The 22,112-nt window shown below is 43.5% G+C and overlaps 1 protein-coding gene across 4 annotated transcripts in view; it reads left to right on the forward strand.

Moving 5' to 3' along the window:
* The window catches only part of LOC148036682 (Met-10+ like family protein), a 139,631-nt gene extending 118,646 nt beyond the window's left edge, over positions 1-20,985 (forward strand). For 2 of the 4 annotated variants that reach the window (XM_087678729.1, XM_087678727.1), the window contains 2 exons: positions 20,299-20,411; positions 20,549-20,985. In XM_087678729.1, coding sequence (XP_087534855.1) covers positions 20,299-20,411; positions 20,549-20,683 — 248 coding nt within the window. In that variant the 3' untranslated portion in view covers positions 20,684-20,985. The remainder of the gene's footprint in view (positions 1-20,298; positions 20,412-20,548) is intronic. The other 2 variants (XR_015690974.1, XM_087678728.1) reach the window with 2 other exon arrangements.
* The last annotated feature ends 1,127 nt before the right edge of the window (positions 20,986-22,112 follow it).

The following is a 22,112-nucleotide window of genomic DNA, read 5'->3' on the forward strand; positions in this document are numbered from 1 at the left end:
TGAAGAAAGAATAGGAGAAAAGGCCAAAAGCACAAGGGCAACCTTAAAAGTCCAAGGCAAATGCAAAAGGGGAAATGTACATTTTAAAATAAAAAGGCGCACCCTGAAATCTTGTAAAAGAGCGCCGGGCTCTCACCCGTGCAATTTGTAAATGTAGACGGGCGGTGGAAAGGAAGCTAGGAAGATAGAAGGACAATGGGAAAAAGGGCCTACCTAGGCTATGGCCGGCCATGTAAAAAAGGGGAAAAGGGGATGACCGCCCAAAAGGGATTTAGGGTTTTGTATATAAAGTTGAAAAGTGAATGAGAAGCTCATTCTTGTGTGTGGCCAAAAGTAGCTCTCTTCTTCTTCTTCTTCTTCTTCTTGTTCTTGCTTGCTTGAGCTTGTGCTTGAGAGAGAGAGTGTGAGAGTGTGAGGAAGTGAGTGTGTGAGGGTGAGGGACCGGGGAGGAGAAGCTCTCCATCTTCTCCTCTTCTTTTCTCTTCTCTTGTCTTGCTCGCGGCAATGGAGCTTGGAGCGTGGAGCTTGGGGATGGAGCTTGTTTGAAGCTTGCACTTGGATCGTGGAGCTACCGAAGTGCGCGAGAGAGGAGGTAACTCAATCGGCATGGAGGTAAGCTCACTACACCCGTAGATATGGATGGCGCGTCGGCTATGTGAGAGGTAGCCATTAGTGCTCGGCTTGGAACGCTTGAACAATAAGCGGTCCGTGGGTCTTGGCGGTTGAGCGAAAGCTCCCACAAAGAGTGAGAGAGAGAGGATGGAAGATGAGAGTGGAAAATGCTTTGATAGGGTGCGGGAAAGAGGGGATGGGAGATGAGAATGACAAATCACAAGTCAATTCAAGATCCAAGAGAGGAAGATGAGAATGGCAAATGCTTGCTGAATTGGTGTGGAAGCATGGAGGAGAGGAGCACCTTTTGTAGACGAGAGAAGGATCAAATAGTCAAAGAGGGCTGCGAGTTGGATGGAATCCAAGGAGGGCTTTCGAGGAGGGGGGGGGGGGGGCGGGGGAACTGCATAGCTGGAAAAGGGGGTGAGATGAGGTATCCATGGCTTCCCACCCCCCCAAAAGTGCCATGCAGGTGGAATGCACCGGATTAAAGTGCAGGTGGAACGTGGGAGGACACACAGACGTGGTAGCCAAAAACGGCCCGTTTTATTGTACAAATCCGTATGCATACATATGGTACCGTACGGTACGGATCGTACAATATGATTAGTACTGTACGATGTACGGAGACAACTATGTACCTTGTATTCTCATTCTTGTGATTTGTTTTAGTGAAGCTACTCTTGGACACTTTGTGTTTCTAGTCTCACTCTCACTCTCTACTCCACTTCTTGTCCATTGAGCTGTCCATTCGATCCAATTGTGGTATTAGAGCCATTGTGTTGCCGGCCTCGCTGGCATTACTACATCAGTTCCATCGCCAAGGCCGATGCGTGGGGCCCCTCATGGCCTTGCTGCTCACAGCCGCAGTCACCTGACCCATGACATTTTCTACTGTGTTTTCTCTATATGCAGCTTGCATGCAGTTTGACGCACAGTTTTGCACACAATCATGCACGCAACCCCTCTCAGCCTTGCTTTCCATTTTTCAGATCTGGGAAAAAAAACTCAGAAACCCTAATTTTCGATACTGGGGATTTTCTGAAATTTCTGCATTTCTGGTCCATCTTGCCTGCCTCTGCCATTTTCCGTTACACAGAAAATCTCAGAAACAAAGAAATTGCAGAAACCTTAAATTTTGAATATTGGGGTTTTCAGAAATTTTTGTGATTTCTGGTCTGTCTTGACCATTTCATCCTCAATTTCAAAGGAATTTTCAGTTTCATGTGCTCAATGCCTGAACTTTGGGGATTTTTGACCGACCGACCGAATGTCTGGAATTTCTTGAAATTTCCATCATAAATTTTGGTGCTTTTGCTGAATTCACCTTCCATTGCATAGATCATCATCGAATTTGTACAAGCTGAGCAAATTCATGTGCAAAATTTGGGGATTTCAACCAATTTCAGCTTGGTGCCCCAAATATTTCTGCGTGTAATGCCTGAACAGCATCTACGTTGACATTTGCATTGGTTCTAAGCTCTTTCTCATCTCACTTTAAATTTTAGCCATTTTTTTCGCACACTGATGTTGGGACGGCAGCTCCCTTGTCCATTTCTAGACAACTTTGAGCAGTTGGATCAGCTGCATTTGTGTATTCAGCGTGTGCAAAGATGGCACATAATTGGAATGAGTTGTTTGGGATGCTTTTTGCCGATGACAAGTTGGATGGTAACAACTATTGTACTTGGTCGTATATTATGAAGCATGTATTGGATTTGAAAGGCTTTTGGGAAATTGTCATGGGTTCAAAGGTATGACCAACAAGCCCTAATGCACTCGCAGGTGCTAGTGCTTCTACTTTAGGTGGCTAGCTCTTTAGGAGTTATTATTGCTGCTCCTCCTGCCAATGAGGTATTTTGTGATATGGATGATGCTCAAGCACACTCTTTGATCTCTCTTTTGATAAAGAGACTCATTATTCCACACATCCATTCTTGTCGGACTAGGAAGAGTTCTTGAGATAAGTTGCCATCTCTTTATGAGATCAAGAATGAGGCACCTATTGCTTGTTTGAGGAAGCAGTTAGATTCCAAGAAGATGAATGAAGGGAACAAGATGGATGCCTATCTTACATGGATTATAGATTGGCATGAGAAGTTGGTGACCATTGATGAGGAGATACCTAAGAGCTATCTTGTCTCTATAGTGCTTGGCGAACTTTCACAGTTCTATCAAACATTTTCTACCACCTTACGAGACTGGTTTCTCAAGGCAATGGACGCTAATATTCTCTTGATATGTTGATCGCACTTTTGTTGTAGGAGGAGTAGAGTTATCTCAACTACTCTACTATTGCCTTCAATGATTGAGCCTTTGCCTCCTCTCATGATAGAGGCAAAGAAAAGTCATCATATTCTTCTTCCAACCATCACAAGGGCAAGGGTTTCTCATTATCTTTTCTTTGCACAAAGAAGAGTACAAGCGAAAAAAGAAGAGATACAACTATTGCCACAAGCCAAGGCACGAGATCTTTGAGTGTTGCAAGCACAAGGCTGTAGAGGAGAATGTTGGGGGTAAAGGCACCTGTGCCTAGCCGCCCGTGTAGTATTACTACACTGACAGTATCCGCACTTGCACACTGTAAGTGATGGGTGCCCATCATTGTCACTTCATTCTTTATTCTTTTAGTGATATTTGAATAAAGGGAAGGCCGGACACACATTGCGACTGTTGGAGTTCCCATATCTTGAGGAGTCTCTCTCTCTCTTGCTCTCTTGCTCCATCTACCATAGCTCACATCTCTTTTCTTTCTTCCACTTGCTCGTGCTTCCACTTGGGCTTCTCCTTTCAATTAGTATTAGAGCCATGTTCCCCTTGAACTTGAGCTTAATTTGGTATTGCTTTAGCCCTCATTCGAGTTGCCTAGAGCAAGGTTTCACCATTGGCAACCATAGCTCCACCTCTTGAGGTTCATATTGAGCTCTCATTGCTCTAGGACTTCTCAGGACCTATTGGGGCTATCTGAGGGCAATCTTGAGCCTACAGTGAGCTTATTTTAGGGAGTATTCAGCTCAATATTTAGGGCTGGAAATACAAACACGTTTTTTCAGCTGTGGCCACTTTCAAGCACTTGTGCTTGCTCAACCACTTCTCGGCTTTGGACAAAGGCTTTGGCGCTGTTTACCACTTATCTTGGCATTGACCATTAACATTGAGCATTGGTTTTGAGTCATTGCGCTTCAGCTATTAACTGTGCAAATAGGGCAGCATGCTGTCATGAAACAAGGATAGCCATATCTTCAATGTTTGGAGCTCGTATATGCTTCTCGGGATGCCCGTATACCTATGTTTTGTTGCTGGATACTTGGGGGATCATATGTCATTAGTTTGAGATGCTATTAGACTGATTTCAGCACTCTTTTAGCTCAGTTTTCTCGTAGAAATCACTGCTGTCATAACAGGACTGAATGCTATTTATTTGGGAAATGTCATGCTCTTTGGCTTATGTGATACTCCCAGGATACTCATTTGATGCTGGACACTTGGGGAATGTTTGGCCAATGTATTGAAAAGTTTTTGGATAGATTTGAGCCCATATTTGGCTTAGTTTTACTGCTGTAATAAGTAGGGCTGAAGGCTATCTTGTCAATGAAAGCATATGGATATTGCTTGTTGATGCTTCCCGGCTACTTGGGATGATACATTGATGTCTATGATTGATACCACATGCTTGGCTATGTTCCCAGAATGCTTTTGCGCTTCGATTGAGCTCACTTTTGCTCAGTCTTGACTATCATTTTACTGTTATACATACAGTGGATAACAAGCTTTTAATAGGGATTGTCTATGCCTAATGCTCTTTCATGCTATTTAGGCATTCAATTGGATGTATTTGTGCATGACATTGAAGCTCTATGCTTGGTTATGCTATTGAATGCATTTGAGCTTTGATTTGAGCTTACGACATTTGAGATTTGTTGTCAATTACTTCATTGGATACTTGGGGGATCATATGTCATTGGTTTGAGATGCTATTAGACTGATTTCAGCACTGTTTTAGCTCAGTTTTCTCATAGAAATCACTGCTGTCATAACATGACTGAATGCTATTTATTTGAGAAATGTCATGCTCTTTGGCTTATGTGATGCTCCCGGGATACTCATTTGATGTTGGACACTTGGGGAATGTTTGGCCAATGTATTGAAAAGTTTTTGGATTGATTTGAGCCCATATTTGGCTCAGTTTTACTGCTGTAATAAGTAGGACTGAAGGTTATCTTGTCAATGAAAGCATATGCCTATTGCTTGTTGATGCTTCCCGGCGGCTACTTGGGATGATACATTGATGTCTATGATTGATACCACATGCTTGGCTATGTTCCCAGAATGCTTTTGTGCTTCGATTGAGCTCACTTTTGCTCAGTCTTGACTGTCATTTTAATGCTATACATACAGTGGATAACAAGCTTTTAATAGGGATAGTCTATACCTAATGCTCTTTCATGCTATTCAGGCATTCAATTAGATGTATTTGTGCATGATGTTGAAGCTCTATGCTTGGTTATGCTATTGAATGCATTTGAGCTTTGATTTGAGCTTATGACATTTGACATTTGATGTTAGTTACTTCATTGGATGCTTCAGAGGTCTATGACCTTATGGGCTTGAAGCTTTTATTGGGTCTTATGCTCTCGGCTATGTACTTGATGTATCTTGGATGCCACTCACATGAGGATTTGAGTTTTGTTTGCTCGTCTGGCATCTGACTTTTGTTCTAGTATAGGAGCCACTTACTTGACACTTGGATGTTACATTGAGCTTTGGATTTTATTTGCAGTGAGCTTGAGTATGTTGTACTTCATTTTCAACATGCTGTAATTGCAAACTATTGTACTATTTATGAGAGCAGTCTCCTTCATTTAATACTATTTTGGTCATAGTTTGTGGGCAGCTCATTATTTGGTCCGTACCTCTTGTTTTTAGCTTGTTTTGGCAGTGGTTTCGAGGCTGTTTGCAAGTATTACAGCAGCTTGCTTGGTCTGTAATGTGCCTCTTTTTCTTGTAGTATGACTGGTCATTCAAATGATAGTGCCATCTTCAACATTGAAAAGTTGGATGTCAGCAATTATGGCTATTGGAAGACCCAAATTTGGCAGGTTTTGGTACAGAAATCTCAGATTAGGCCGATTAGATGTAAAAGCATTAAGCGTGAAGGTCACGATCAGGATGTACGAGATGACTTAGATGAGTTTTGCAGGTCCATGATTATTTTGTCCCTCAACAAGCAGGTTTATTATGATATTGTCATAGAGAGGCAGTCTGCATGGGATATTTGGGAGAAAATCCATAATCTCTGATATACGGAGCCCTACTTCTCAGACGAATTGGCTAAAGCAACTTATGGATGTTCGTATGAAGGAAGGTACCAGTGTTCCTCAACATTTAAGCGAGTTTCATGCTATCATTGGCCAGTTGTTATCGTAGGATATTGACTTTAAGAACAATCTTCTACCTTTGTTCTTGTTGCTCGCACTGCCCGAGTCTTGGGACACATTCCGTATTGCTATGTGTGCAAATATGTCCGAGAATGGGCTGAAATTTTGATGTAGAGGGTGCACTCCTGACAGAGGAGATCAATAGGAAGAACGTGGATGCTTCTCGTACTTCTCATGCTTTGACTATTCAGAGTCTCCATGATAGTAAGAGCGAGAATGACTGCCGTGGTAGAGACTTGCAGAAGTCTTATTATAAGTCTCGTGGATAGTCTCATAGTAAGTCCCATTGACATATCATTATTGTGGGAAAGCAGGACATATCAAGCCGTAGTGCCTTAAAATGCGTAATGACAAGCATAAGGAAAAGGGCAAAGGGAAAGCGCATGACAAGTGTAATGATCGTAGCATTGTCCTTGCTAATTCCAGTGTTAAGATCGAAGAGATTAATATAGTGCAGCAACTTGACTCTGATGATGATTACATACTTGCAGCTTCTTCTTTGGATGAGTCACAGCTCTTTGATGCCTTGCTTGGTTTTACTCAGTGTTGGTTGATGGATTCAGGGGCTTTCTTTCATGTGACCCCTCATAGAGAGCAGTTCCACTCCTGTCGTAGTATGACTGGATTTGTCCGTTTGGGGAATGATTTGGCACTGCAGATAGTTGGTATTGGTGATACTCGGCTGCAGTTTGGTTAAGGTAGTATGTTTACTTGGCATAATGTTCGACATGTACCAGCTCTCACAAAGTGTCTTATCTCTATTGGCACATTGGATAATGAGGGTTACTTTGTTTTCTTTGGGAATTCTTCTTGAAGATTACCTGTGGGAACCTTGTTCAGTCACGTGGTGCCAAGTTTGGCACTTTATATCCCTTTGTTCTCAGATATATTGACTAAAGTAGCTTATGGATCTTCTTATGAAGGAAGGTACTAGTTTTCTCAACATTTGAGTGAGTTTCATGCTATCTTTGGTGAGGTGTCACAAGGTATGGACTGTAAGGACAATCTTCCACCTTTGTTCTTGTTGGTCATACAACCTATCTTGGAATACATTCCGTACTACTATGTGTGCAAATATACCTAAGAATGAATTGAAATTGTCTGATGTAGAGGGTCCACTCTTGACATAGGAGATAAATAAGAAGAATGTGAATGGTTCTCATACTTCTCGTGCATTGTTTGTTCGCGATCACCACGATGGCAAGAGCGAGAATGACTGCCGTGGTAGAGACTTGCAAGAGTCTCATTCTAAGTCCCATGATGGATAGTCTCACAGTAAGTCCTATGAACATAAGTCCAATTGGATATGCCATTATTATGGGAAAGTGGGACATATCATGCCACACTGCCATAAAATACGCGATGACAAGCATAAGGAAAAATGCAAAGGAAAAGCACAGGGACAAGTTTGATGATCGCAGCATTGTTCCTACTAAGTCTAGTATTAAGATCAAGGAGATCAATGTAGTACAACAACTTGACTCTGATGATGATCACATGCTTGCAGCTTCTTTGTTGGATGAGTCATAGTAACTGAGTGATCCCTTGCTTGGTTTTACTCAATGTTGGTCGTTGATGGATTCAGGGGCTTTCTTTCATGTGACTTCGCATAGAGAGTGGTTCCAGTCCTATTGCAATATGACTGAATCTATCCATTTGGGGAATGACTTGGCATTGCAAATAGGTCGTATTGGTGATATCTGCAGTTTGGTTGAGGCAGTATGTTTACTTTGCGTAATGTTCGATATGTACCGGCTCTCGTGAAGAGTCTTATCTCTGCTGGCACACTAGATGATGAGGGTTACTTTGTTTTCTTTGGGGATTTTTCTTGGAAGATCACGCGTGGAAACCTTGTTCAGGTACATGGTGCCAAGCTTGTCACTTTATATCCCTTGGTTGTATCTGGATCCATAGATTATGTTTTGTCTATGGCTGTAGTTCCACATGTATCTCTTTGGTACAGTCACCTTGGGCACATGTCCTTAAAGGAAATGAAAATGCTTACTCGTTTGCAATATTTTCCGCTGTGATTATAAGTATCTTGAGTCATGTGATCATTGTTTGTATGGCAGGTAGACATGTAGTACGCATAAGAAGTTTGGCACTCTGTGTATGGGTGAGCCTTTGGCTCTTGTTCATTTTGATGTCTGTGGATCTATGCGCTGTCGGTCATTAGGAGGTGTGAAGTACTTTGTCACATTCATTGATGATTACTCACATAAGGTCTGGGCATAACTAATAAAGTTGAAATCTGATGTTTTGGCTATCTTTTAGTGTTGGCTTACCATTGGTTGAGAACCGATCTAGGTATAGGCTGAAATGCCTATAGTCAAATAATGGGGGTGAATATGTCTCTAAAGCCTTAGAGCAGTTTTGCGATGAAAGAGATATTAAGCGTTAGTTGACCGCCCCATACAACCCACCCAGAATGGTATGATTGAGTGCATGAATAGGACAATACAGGAAAGGGTCCATAGCATGCTTAGCCAGGCAGGCTTACCACAACAGTTTTGGGCTAAGGCAGTGAGGACGGCCATACACTTGATTAACCGATCTCCTTGCAATTCTATTAACTTTCAAGTTGCAGAGGAGGTGTGGTCTGGAAAACCTCCCTTGTATGATTGTTTGCGTATATTTGGTTGTGAGGCTTTCTGCCATGTACCCAAGGACAAGCACACAAAGCTGGATCTTAAGTCCGTGAAATACATATTTCTTGATTGTGGGAATGCAAGTGAGATGGGCTATTGCCTATGGGATCCACAGGCTCAGAAAGTCATCCGCAGCCATGATGTAGTTTTCCATGAGGAAAAGGTGCATAAGTAGCCGGAGCAGATTGTCGAGATACGTAGGGTTATCTTTTAGGAGAAGCCTCTTGCTCTTGGATAGCCAGCTAGACAGCTTGCAGTAGAGCTGATGCTCCCACTAGCCCATGACTATGATGTTAGACAAAATGTGCAGGCTCCTCACCCTGCCTTGAGACGCTTTGCTAGAGCCAGACGTTCTCCTGAGCGGTTTGAGCCCTCTATTGATTATGTGATGATGACAGATACAGGTGAGCTTCTCACTTATGATGAGGCCATGCACCGTAGTGATAGTTACTCTTAGGAGAGGGCCATGCAGTCAGAGTTTTACTCTTTACAAAAAAATCATACGTGGGAGTTGGTTCCTTTATCTAGTGGAAAGCATGCATTGCCATGCAAGTGGGTGTATAAGTTGAAAAGCACCCTTGGACGCCCCAAGCTTGCTTATAAGGTTAGATTGGTTGCTAAGGTTTTTAAACAAGAGCATGGTGTTGACTTCGAGGAAGTCTTTTCTCATGTAGTCAAGATTACTACCCTATGTCTCATACTAGCATTGGTTACTCAGATCTGGATCTTTATCAGATGGATGTTAAGACATCTTTCTTACATGGGGACTTGCATGAGGAGCTTTATATGCAGCAGCCCAAGGGCTTTGAGGAAAAAGAAGCGAACACCTAGTATGCAGATTAAGAAAGAGTCTTTATGGCCTTAAGCAGACACCTAGAGAATGCTACCACAAGTTTGATGCTTTTATGAGTTCACAAGGCTATACACGTAGTGATATGGATCCGTGTTTATACACGAAGAAGGCTCATGATGGCAGCCTTTTGATTTTGACACACTATGTGGATGACATGTTGATTGCTAGAAGAGCACTTGATGAGCTCGATGCTCTGAAAAGTCAGCTCAAGAAGAGCTTTGAGATGAAAGACATGGGACATGCCTCACATATTCTTAGGATGCGCATAACGCGTGATCACTTTTAGGGGCTTTTTTGCTTATCACAACAGAAGTATATCCAAAAGGTCCTTGAGCGGTTTCATATGTAGGATGTTAAGCCTATTGATTGTCCTTTGCCTTCTCATGTGAAGGTGACCCAGGCCGATTGTCTATAGTCTAATGAGCAGAAGGCCAAGATAGCTAAGATCCCTTATGCATCTGAAGTGAGCAGTTTGATGTATGCCATGATAGCTACTCGTCCTAACATAGCTTTTGCAGTGGGAGTTGTGGCATACTATATGGCTACACTTGGTAGACGGCATTGGGATGTCGTCAAGAATATCATGAGGTACCTAAAGGGCACAGTAGATATGTGCATATATTATGGTGGCTAGGATACAAGAGTCATGGGGTACACTAACTCCGATTATGCAAGATATGTAGACAATAGAAAATCCACCTTTGGCTATGTGTTTATCTTGGCTGGGGGTGTTGTTTCTTGGATGTTCAGGGTGCAGAAATGCACGGCACACTCTACTATAGAGGCCAAGTATGTTGCAGCCATTGAGGCTTGCAAGGAGGCTCTCTGGTTAGGCCATCTAGTAGCGAAACTTGGTATGACTGACGTGGTTCCTACACTGCATTTGGATTCTATGAGTACTCTCCAATCAGCCAAGAATCTGGCCTTCCATGCGAAGACGAAGCACATTGAGGTGTGGTACCACTTTATCAGAGAGGTCGTTGAGGACAAGTTTGTTGATCTTGTCAAGATCTCAAGTGACCAAAATCCTGCAGATCTGCTCACGAAAAGTCTCTCAGCAAAGCATTTTGCCTTCCTTAGGAAGTTGATGGGCATTGGATGAGATGATCTCTATTTCTTATCATGTTGTACTCTATGTACACATTGTAATTTGTCACTTTTTTTTTTCTTATTCCCTCTTCACTTGAGACACATTCACCTTTAAGTAGGAGGTGTTGGGGGTAAAGGTACCTGTGCCTAGTCGCCCGTGTATTACTACATTGAGAGTATCCACACCTACACACTGTAAGTGACAGGCATGCATCACAATCACTTCATTTTTTATTCTTTCAGTGACATTTGAATAAAGGGAAGGCGGATCACACATTGTGACTGTTGAAGTTCCCACATCTTGACTATTTTTCTCTCTCTCTCTTGCTCCATCCTCCATAGCTTACACCTCTCTAGCTTCTGCTTGCTCGTGCTTCCACTTGGGCTTCTCCCTTCAGAGAAGAAGAAACAAGCCTCATTGGTTGTTACGACTACTACATCTAGTGCTCTTAGTGGTGGAAAGGATAAGGTAGCTCATCTTGCGCAAACTTTCAATTCATATGCTTTTGTAGTTTCTTGTTCTTATGACCTTGCTATACATGATGTAGACCTTTCAACAGAGGACAATGAGCATAATTGGTATTGTGATAGTGACACTAGCAAGCATATCATCTCATGTATGCATCTTTTTATTTCTTTGGTTGATGCTACAGGGAGGGCATTCTCACATGTGCCAACAATGCCATCGATATAGTTAAAGGCATTGGGAAAATCCTTATCAATGAAGTGAATGGGGATGTTGTCATCTTAAAGGATGTTCTGTATGTACCTAGCATTCAAAAGAACCTATTAGTTGTGTCAATCATTCCTATTATTTGGTTAAGGACACATGATGATGATGTGATTGTCATCATTCCACCTTATGTGTTGCTGAGTTATGGCATGCTTGGTTTGGGCACTTGAATTTTTATAGCTTGTCATGCTTGTGCAAAGATGATATGGTGAATGATTTGCTTGAAAATGTGTGTGCCTCATAAGCACATGTGAGGGGTGTTTGCTTGGCAAATGTGTAGATTTAGCTTTCTCAAGGATGGTAGTGTGGGTGGCTTGTGCATAGTGATATATGTGGTCCTATGTGCACTCCCTCTCTTGGTGGATGCATCTACTTTGTTACCTTCATAAACGACTACACATGTCACACTTGGGTGGTTGGCTTGAACGCCAAGTCACAAGTATTCTCATGCTTTTAGTATTTTCTTTCCATGGTTGAAAAATCCAGTGGCTGCAAATTGGTTGCTCTTTGTACTAACAGAGGAGGGAGGTACATGTCAAAGGAATTTGCAACATTTCTTTCTTCTAGGGGCATTATTCATTAGTGTGCTACGCCTTATACACTATGACAATAGAATGGTCTTGCTAATCGCAATAATAGATCTCTTATGGAGATGGCCAGATGTATGCTTAAAAGAAAGTCATTGCTAGATAAGTTTTAGTTGGATGTGATTCATACAGCTTGCTATGTGCTAAGTTGTTCACCTACTCGAGCATTAAAGACTGTTACACCTTATGAGGCATCGAATGTCAGAAAGCTAGTGGTTGCACATACATATTTTTTCTCAAAAGAGAAGTTGCAAGACAAAGCAATTAAATGCATTTGTATTGGGTACAGCATTGAGAGCAAAGGCTATTGGTTGTATCAACCAGTTTACAGGCAAAGTGCTTGTTAGTAGAGATGTCGTCTTTGCTGGAAATTCAGAAATGCCTTTGTGTGATTGCAAATATCAGTGATATGGCCCCAAAGATGTGTTTGATTTGCTTAAACCATTATTCAAATCATTCCCAAAGATTGTTGAGCATACACCTGCTCAATCTCATGTAGCATTATGGCAAATTCAGCACCCTGCCCACGTCGTTTTTCAACCTACTTTTCCCTCCATTGAGATAGCAAATCATGATGATGCAAATATCACAAAGAGGGCTTCTACTCAGGAAGCAAAGACAATGCTTATGGGGCATGAAATGCCAAAAAGCCAATGGTTGCACATGTATGTTGTCTCAAAAGCAACAAGTTGCAAGGTGAAGAAATTAAATGCATTTGTATTGGGTATAGCATTGAGAGCGAAGACTATTGGTTTATCAACTTGTTACAAGCCAAGTGCTTGTTAGTAGAGATGTTTTCTTTGCTGAAAATTCAGAAATGCCTTTGTGCGATTGCAAATATCAGCTGATATGGCCCAAAGATGTGTTTGATTTGTTTATGTCATTATTCAAATCATTGCCAGTGGTTGTTGAGCATGCACCTCCTTCAGCACCCTGCCCATGCTGTTTCTCAACCTTCTTTTCCCTCCATTGAGGTAGCAGATCATGATGATGCAAAGATCACAAAGAGGGCTGCTACGCAGGAATTAAAGACAATGCCTAGATAGCTGTTGGATAACCTATGGGACAACAAAAAAGCTCCCCCTCTTCTTGGATGTACTAGAGCAGCTTCTCGTCAAGCATTAGGGAACTTTACTAATTGTGCTTTATTGGCCACTATTTGTGGTGAAGAGCCTCTTTGTGTTGAGGATGCTTTGGAGGATACACATTGGCTGGATGCTATGCAATCAAAGTTGCAGAGCATTGAAGATAACAATACTTGGGACTTATGTGACATGGCACTAAGTGGGTCTTTAAGCTTAAACCTCATATAGATGGTAGCATTGATGCTATAAAGATAGAATTGTGGCAAAGGGTTATGCTCAGAAATAGGGCATTGACTACGAAGAGACCTTTGCACCCATATCACGTATGATGACCATCTCTATAGATTGCTTTGGCTACACATCATGGCTAGGATGTACATCAGCTTGGCATCAAGACTGCTTTTTTTAATGAGGAAGTCTGTGTTAGCCACCACCAAGGTTTGTAAAGGAGGGTATGGAAAAGAAAGTTTATTGTTTGTGGATAGCCTCGTATGAGCTGAAGCAGGCACCATGGGCATGGTATGAGAAGATTTATTCTTACTTGATTGTACTAGGTTTTCAGAACAGCTGGATTGAGAGCATCCTTTACATTAGACTAGGGGCATGCTTTCCTCCCGATCTTGTATGTTGATGATCTGCTCTTGACTGGGGGTGATGAGAAGAAAATTTCAGCATTTAAGGCTGATTTACAGCAACTATTTGCTATGCCTCTCACTTGTGATCATGGTCTTTGTTGTACTGTGAAATATCATCTTGAGGGCTCGTCCGTACCTCTTGAGCTCCAAGACATTCCCATAAGCTATGCCTTTGTATCCCCTCTGTCTCATTGCATCTCATGCACCCCATTGGATTGTTAGCAGTCATGTTTGTCATGCCTTGTCATCTCCTGCCTGTGAGCCTCAGTCTGAGTCAGACGAGGACATTAGGAGCCCTGACATGTCTGTCATGTGTTATGATGGGGGAGGCTAGTCACTCTCGACTGGCTGTCTTAGGATGTGTATTTCTTTTTGGCCTCTTTTAGTGGGCAGCCACTGGCTGCCCGGCCACTTTTTGGTCACTGTAGTGGGGCGCCCATTTTAGGGCACTTTTAGGGTTTGCGCCCATTTTAGGGTTAGGGTTAGGGTTTGTCCGTTGCCTATTTATTGGCAGCCCCCCTCCCCACTTGGTCACTTGTCTTCTTGCAGATTCCGACACTCCTCCCCCGTGGTGGTGCTGCCATCATCATCAGCCTGATCTGGTGCCCTCACTGACGCTGTGGGCTGTGTGCAGGGACTGATCAGTCTCCTTCCGCCTTCTCGTTTGTATTCAGCATTCATTTCAGTCAGTGCAGATTTCTCTTCCTTATTTTCTGCTTTCTCTCTCTCTCTCCCTCCGTGTTCGTATTCCCTCTTCCGTTGCGCACTCTCACATGGTATCATCGCCAAACTGAGAGCACGGAGGTCTTCATCGACTGGAGAGAGACCACACCTATCATCTGTTGCTGCCCCCCCTTCTCTCCAACAGCCAGGCGGCCCCTCCAGGTGGTCTGAATATTTGCGTTTGCTGCATAGGTGGTCTGAATATTTGCGTTTGCTGCATCAGCCCCTTCCAGAGGCTGCCACGTCATCAACCAGCCCTGTCTCCTTGCGTTTTCAGCTGGGCGGCCTTCTCTTCAGCTGGGCGACTCCACTACAGGCTGCGTTTTGCATCCAAGGTGGTAGTATTCCCTCCTGGCGGCTCATCTCCAGCTGGCGCTTCTTTTCTTGGCTGCGTTTTGGTGCCTGGCAACTTTCCCTCCGGATTTTGTGCCCTACACAGCTGCGTTTTCACCTCCTGGTGATAGGCGACCTGATTTCCTGGAGTTTGGTGGTTCTTCTGGTGGTTGGTGACCCTTCTGGTGGTCATTCTTCGGCATCGGCACAGTTTTCTTTGGTGTTTGGTATTTTGCAGATTGGAAGATGTTTTATCATCAGTTTACAGGTTTTGATGACTCAGATGATGAGCTTTTGTCTCGACATTCATCTGAACGGAGGCGTGATTTCTATCGCGAGGATCGTCATACGGAGTCTATTCCTCGTTCTCGTCCCCCTTCTATTCATGTATCTCGGCGATCCCCTTCCAGTGGGCCGAAGATGCAGCCTTTGGTACCCCCTGTACAGGTACCTGTACTTCCTCAGCTGCCCAAAGAGGACCGGTTGGATGGCTCCAACTTTTCTCTATGGTCCTGCAAGGTGGAGTGTATCTTGGACTCCTTCGATCTTTGGGAGCTTGTTTCTGTTCCTATTTCCCGGCCTATGGTGGATCCCGCAGATGGGACATCTATGGATCGCGCAGCCTTATGGGATCGGCTTAATTCTAGAGCCAGATCTTTCCTCTTTCTGAGTTTGCAGGATTCTGTCCTTGTTCATGTTCATAGGTTGAAGACTGCAGCGGACGTGTGGAGAAAGCTCGCGTCTCTCTATCAACAGAAGACGTTTGCCCACCGGATATCTCTCGAAAAGAAGTTGCGGATGCTCGCTATTGATGATAGTCCTTCCATGAAGGACCACATCAACAGATTACAGGATATGAGGGATGAGCTTGCATCCCTCGGTCGGACGATATCTTCTGACGACATGGCTATGATTCTTTTGACTCAGCTGCCATCGCCTCGGTTTGATGTCTTCTACACCAGCCTTCTTACATCGAGGACCCGTGAGAAGCTTCTATGGGAGGAGCTATCCCCGCTTGTCTTGGAGCATGATGAGCGACTCAGAGAGGTCAGTGCTAATGGATCCGACTCCACTAGAGCCTTTGTTGCAGATTCGGGAGGACAGAAGAAGAAGAAGACGAAGTCAAAGGCTAAGAAGAAGGATAGTTCTTCAGGCTCTGACTCAGATTCAGAGAGACCGAAGTGCCCACACTGTGGGAAAGGGACACATCCTGAGGAGAAATGCTGGAAGAAGTACCCTCACCTTCGTCCGGGAGCGAAGGATGGATCTACATCGGAGCCTTCTTCTACCTCTACACCCGCTGTTACCCATGAGTCAGTGTTCCTTCATATCCATGCTTTGGAGGAGGATCCTTCTTCCATGGCTGCAGTGTCTTCTGCGCAGCCTTGGTTAGTGGACAGTGGTGCTTCGAGTCATATGACTCCCCGAGGTGATTTGTTACAGGATCTCCGTCCATCAGAGGGTTCAGTCACTGTTGGTGACATTTTATCGGTGCCTATTAGTGGTGTTGGCACATTGCCTTTGTTTACCAACCGACCTTCGAGCTCCTTTTCACAGGCCCTACATGTTCCGGATTTGGGCCTTCCCCTCCTCTCAGTTTATGGTCTTACGAGGCTTGGCACACGAGTGATCTTCACCGAGCATGCCGTTGTTATTGAGGATTCTTTTACAGGAGCTGTCTTATCTACAGGTTGGCAGGAGAGCAGGCTTTACAGGCTCCATTCCCCTTCTTTGATACAGGGTCCTCCGCGGCAGTCTATTGCTACACCCATTCCCACTTGTGCACCTTCTATTCCACAGGTTCCTTCCCATCCCCCACCTTCTCCTCCGGTGGTTCCCTCGTACCCCCCATCCCTTTCCGAGGGGGACGATCTCGGTGATGCGGCTGTGGATTCCCTGGCCCCTAGTGTTTTAGAGGGGGATTCCCAGGATCGTGAGGAGCTCCTTCAGCGGCAGTCTACATCGACGGACTTCATCGACATTGGCATTCCTCTTGCCGCCCCAGGCTCTATTTCCTCTTCGGCCTTCCGCCACATCCAGGATTTGAGAGGGGGTGTTAGCAGTCATGTTTGTCATGCCTTGTCATCTCCTGCCTGTGAGCCTCAGTCTGAGTCAGACGAGGACATTAGGAGCCCTGACATGTCTGTCATGTGTTATGATGGGGGAGGCTAGTCACTCTCGACTGGCTGTCTTAGGATGTGTATTTCTTTTTGGCCTCTTTTAGTGGGCAGCCACTGGCTGCCTGGCCACTTTTTGGTCACTGTAGTGGGGCGCCCATTTTAGGGCACTTTTAGGGTTTGCGCCCATTTTAGGGTTAGGGTTAGGGTTTGTCCGTTGCCTATTTATTGGCAGCCCCCCTCCCCACTTGGTCACTTGTCTTCTTGCAGATTCCGACACTCCTTCTCCCCCGTGGTGGTGCTGCCATCATCATCAGCCTGATCTGGTGCCCTCACTAACGCTGTGGGCTGCGTGCAGGGACTGATCAGTCTCCTTCCGCCTTCCCGTTTGTATTCAGCATTTATTTCAGTCAGTGCAGATTTCTCTTCCTTATTTTCTGCTTTCTCTCTCTCTCTCCCTCCGTGTTCGTATTCCCTCTTCCGTTGCGCACTCTCACATGGATCCCTATTGTACCGAAGCCCCAACTGCTAAGCTCCTATGAGCTAATATAGCCATGGCAAGAGGGATATCTTCCTAGGCCAAAAGATGCCATGTAGTCTACTTCCAAAGTCAGATAAGAAATGGTCCGAGATACGGTGTCTTTGCTAATGAGAGGTGGCTGCTGGCTGTGCTTATTCTGATCCTGCTTATTTGAATCCTCTTGTCCAGCCTAGTAGTATAGCCAAAGAAGGCCACATTGCTTGGTCTATCAAGGAATGTATCCCTTCACACCCACTCTCCTAGATCCCACTGTATGAATGCTGCCACACCAGCTCAGCAATCACCTTGACATGCCTTTTGTTACAAGAAGACATAGGCCCATACTTCTTGTGATAATAAGAACACAAATGGAGGTGTGCTAGCTGTTATATAATGAAAGAGAACCCAGCAACAAGCAGTCTCTCACACATACTCGATAAGAGGCAACAAACTCGCATTTCACTAGAGGGAAAAATGTAGGTTATTAGTGTTGAGGTGAAAATGGAAGTAACTCTATCATGACCAATGGGGCACCATTTTAGGCATGTCAATATGCCAAAAAGTGGCTGCCCAATACAAAAGCCATTGTGACCAAAGTGGAGCTGGACTTTATCTCAATGCTGATATGATAGGCTAGACCTAAACATTTATCTGGCATCCAATGCATGCACATTTGTGCACCTTGTCTAGTAAATATTCCTAAAATCGTTTAGCTGTGGTTTGTGTCGAGTCCAATCGTCATCCTAATTTGTAGGTTTTTTTAAATGGAACACCTGGAAAGATCATTTAGAGACTACCCACAACACATGCATTCAAGCTCCTAAATCCAAACCTCTCGTGTATATATTTTCCTTGATTCTTTTTCAAGGGGAAGAAAATTCTATCAAAGAGGATTCTCAGCCATAAATATTACTCGGTTCAAAATGTTGCGAAGCTGCTGGGTTCATTTCAATCACACTCATGTAAACCCTCCTCGGACTATATGAGCTCTAGTCGCAGTAGACTTCCACTCCCTCATGCTTTCTTTTACTTGCTGTACAAAAATGCTATGGACTTGATGTTGCTTTTGTTTTCCAGGTGTATGACACTAAATAAAATTGCACCCATGGGTCATCCATGTTTGCCAACTTCTGACACTTTCAGCTACTTACTCTTGTTTCTCAGTTAGGCATCAGTTTATTGTGGATTGGAGGATCAGGGGACATGCCCAAGTGACAATTACAAGGGCAAATGAAATCTTCCCAATTGAGGACCTTCTAGCTTCATGGGTAGGTCACCAATATGGGGAGGCATGTAAAGTGAAGGTGAGATTGTCCCAAGGCTTGGTGGTTCCAAATTCAGCAGTCTAGGGCTTAAGTACTGCGGGCACAAGAAGTGGCCATGGCGAAGCAGCTTATCATTCCAAGTTTCATGGCAAGTGGGACAGGGAGCTTGTCTACGCTTGAGAATGAAGAGGGATGGATAGCCTGGCTAATTGTTGCTGTTTGAGGTTTAATTGTGGCTGATTGTGAGTCTGTCCTAGACAGAGCAGCCAGGATATTTAGAGCATGGAGACTGCATCATTACACTCAGGGCTGGAGTGTGTGGATTTATTGTCAGCAGCATATACCCTAGTACACGTCCATATTACTGCTATATTATTTTTGCTACGAGACTAGTTTCTTACATTGAGCACCCTGTCAGCAAACACTATAACATGCTATGTCTCCCTCTAAGCCCTGGTAATCTCTAGCTCCTAACATCCTCAGAGAGATCAAGAAAAGTAAACCACTCTTCCATTATGTCAGCCACCATCTCCCCAAGATATTGGTTTTTAAGGAAGGTCAAGAATAGCAAACTAATCTTAAACTGTGTCAGACACCTCTGTCGTAAATCTCCCCCAAATTATTTGCATCTTTATTCAATTTAAGGCCCACCAAGTATAACATTGATTTGACCTGAATAATAAAGGGTAAAATAAAATTTAACATTTAGTCCCAAAAACTGTCTTCCATACTCTACTGTTAGATGAAGTGGTTGAGGTCTTGCCCTTCTGTAGGGGTGCAAGAGCTCAAATTCCATCTGTACGTCTTAAAGGACACCTCTCTATAAGGATTGCAGTGGCTTGAGTGGAGTCAGCAGTGCTACTGATAGCCTCTCTTGCAAACACTAAGGTCCTCTGTCAGCATTTATCTATGGTTCTGGTTCCATCTTTCAGGCCGTCAATGGATGCTTCTGCATGAGATTACATGTTTCATCGACATTTCTAGTTCACAAACTGGTGCACCAATGGTGATTAAGGGAATCAAAGGGGCAATTGTGTGTCTAAGGGAGTCGAAGGGGCTAAGGCAGTCTTCCACTTAGGCTGATTTCTACTACTTGCATGTGTGCCCTAAAGGACCTATAAAAGGTAGCCAACTCTTGGAAGGGAAGGGGCACCCCTCCCCTTCCTTGCTTTGTAGAAGAGTAGGGTGATTGCTACTACTTGTGTCTGTCCCCAAGGACCTTCAAAAAGAGGGACCAGATTTTGAAGGGGAGAGCACCCCTCCCCTTCCTGCTTGGTGGAGGCCAGGGTGTGTGGACTCTTATCAATGAAAGAGACAAGCTTAGAAATTATACAAATCAAGTTAGTAAAGCATGTAAAGGACCAAATATTGGAGCAAACAAACCAAAACCAAATGCACTTGCATTGTGAGCTAGCTGTAGATCGTGTGTGGGAGAAGTGATTACTTTATTGCAAAGGATAAGAGTATAACTATTGTAGACTTAGCAAAGGATGAGTATAACTATTACAAAGCAGATAGTGTTGTGGCATAACTTTTCAAACCCTGTAATGCTTTCCAAAACAAAGTATCTTTATGTAAGTAAAAGGAATCTGCATGTAAAGGATTTCTTGTTTTCCTGCAATATTGTGTTGCTTATGCGGTTTTTGGGGGGTTATAACAGATGCCCTCATAGGCACATTCAATCAACATAACTGGAATGCAGATAAACCCATGCCAGTCATTCACTTATATGGAACATCCGATGCGTTGGATCCTGAGAACGATTTCCTCGAGGTATGGATGTGGTCATGGATTTTTGAGCCAGAAGATCTCCTAGGGCTATGGTATATTAGTTAGTATCTATGTCTAAATGTCCTATATCACAAAAGCTCGTAAGGGAAATATGTATGGGGTTTTATGTTTTGCCGCAGCGCATCACATGCAGGCTGGGGTCTCGCCCTGAACGGATTGGGATGTATCGCGTGCAGCTAATGGACTGTGGAAAGTGGATGCTACGTGCTACTTTTCAGCTTCCAAAAGGCACAGCTTTCCCAAACAGCTTCTAATGGGGATGAAACCCTCTTTACCCCGGCCCCCAAGGGCCTAATGGCCTCTAAAGGTTGTGCATTGTACCAACCAAGACTTTCTTTGCAACTCTTTGACTTTAGCAAATTGTTTATATTTTGTGGCAATGTCACATGGAAGTGGATTATGATTGAAACCTTTGGGTGGTATGTTTTGTCCTTTGCTACCTTGTTGAGGATAATACAATGTTCTTTCTCTCCTTCCCTTGATACCACCATCATCTCCATTACCGTATCTTGTCGCATATTTTTTCTTATCAAATAAAGCACCTTGCTTAAGAGTATGTGCTTGTACACATTCTGCTTTGAAGACCAATGTACAAAGACTTGCTATTTTCTTTTGAATATGTAAAAAGATGGTTTATAATTCAGTTTATTCAAAAGATTTGAACTAAAAACCTTTATTGTTTATTATTTTAAGGTTTGCTTGGGTGACTCTCAAATCAAAGAGAAAACCTTTGAGCTTATGCGACACAAGGAGGAGGCTTGGTATTCAAGAAATGAAGGGATATTTTTAAAGGCTAATTTAATAATGAAAAGGGGAAATGTGAGTGCTTGAAATGTTGTACATCTTTGCAAGTCTAGTGACCCCTTGGATCCAAGTAATTATAGAACCATCGTGGTGGAGTAAACATTGTCAAAGATATATGGAGCAATGGAGACAGAGCTTAGTGCATATGCAAGGTGAGTGACATTGAGACTAGTAGGAGAGGTTGGCTTCAGACCAGGATTCTCTACACTTGGCCACATCTTCACCTTAAGAAGCATGATTGAGCAAGCAAAAATAAGGATGAGAGTATTTTTGCTTTGTGGATTTCTATGAAGCCATTGATACAATTCCACAAGATAGACTACTATAGAGGCTACAAACACTGGAGATCCTATTAAACATGATTTTGGGTATCTATACATTATATGACAGAGAGGTGGATCAAGTGAGATACTTAGAAAGACTTTCAGAGATGATCTCTAGAACCATTTGAGTGAAGTAGGGATGCCATTTGTCACCTAGGGGTCACTTTTACTACATCCCTTGGGAAATTCACTATGGCACAAACAGCTAGAGACTAACTCACACGAGGATATGTAGCATTGGACATGATGGAGAGATGGTGCTACCAAGCACACTTCGAGGAGCCTTGCACATGGAGGCGGCTATTTGATACATTGGTCACACGAGCCATGATGTATGGTACACTTATTTGGACCCCTCACTTGGCTATCTACATATGGACATAGATTGAAAGACCATACATCATCATGCTCTCATGGATAATCTATAGCAAATCATCAGTAACACGAGATTATTAGAGCAGCTGAGTTTGTTGCATCCTCTATGATGGAGGCTCTTTTGCAAACTATCAACTTTATACACAAAGTACACGACATGCACCTAAATAGGCTAGCTAGA

This window comes from Lygodium microphyllum, chromosome 5 (genome assembly GCF_053477565.2).
Source record: "Lygodium microphyllum isolate KBCC chromosome 5, Lygodium_microphyllum_v1.1.10, whole genome shotgun sequence".
Lineage (NCBI taxonomy): Eukaryota > Viridiplantae > Streptophyta > Polypodiopsida > Schizaeales > Lygodiaceae > Lygodium > Lygodium microphyllum.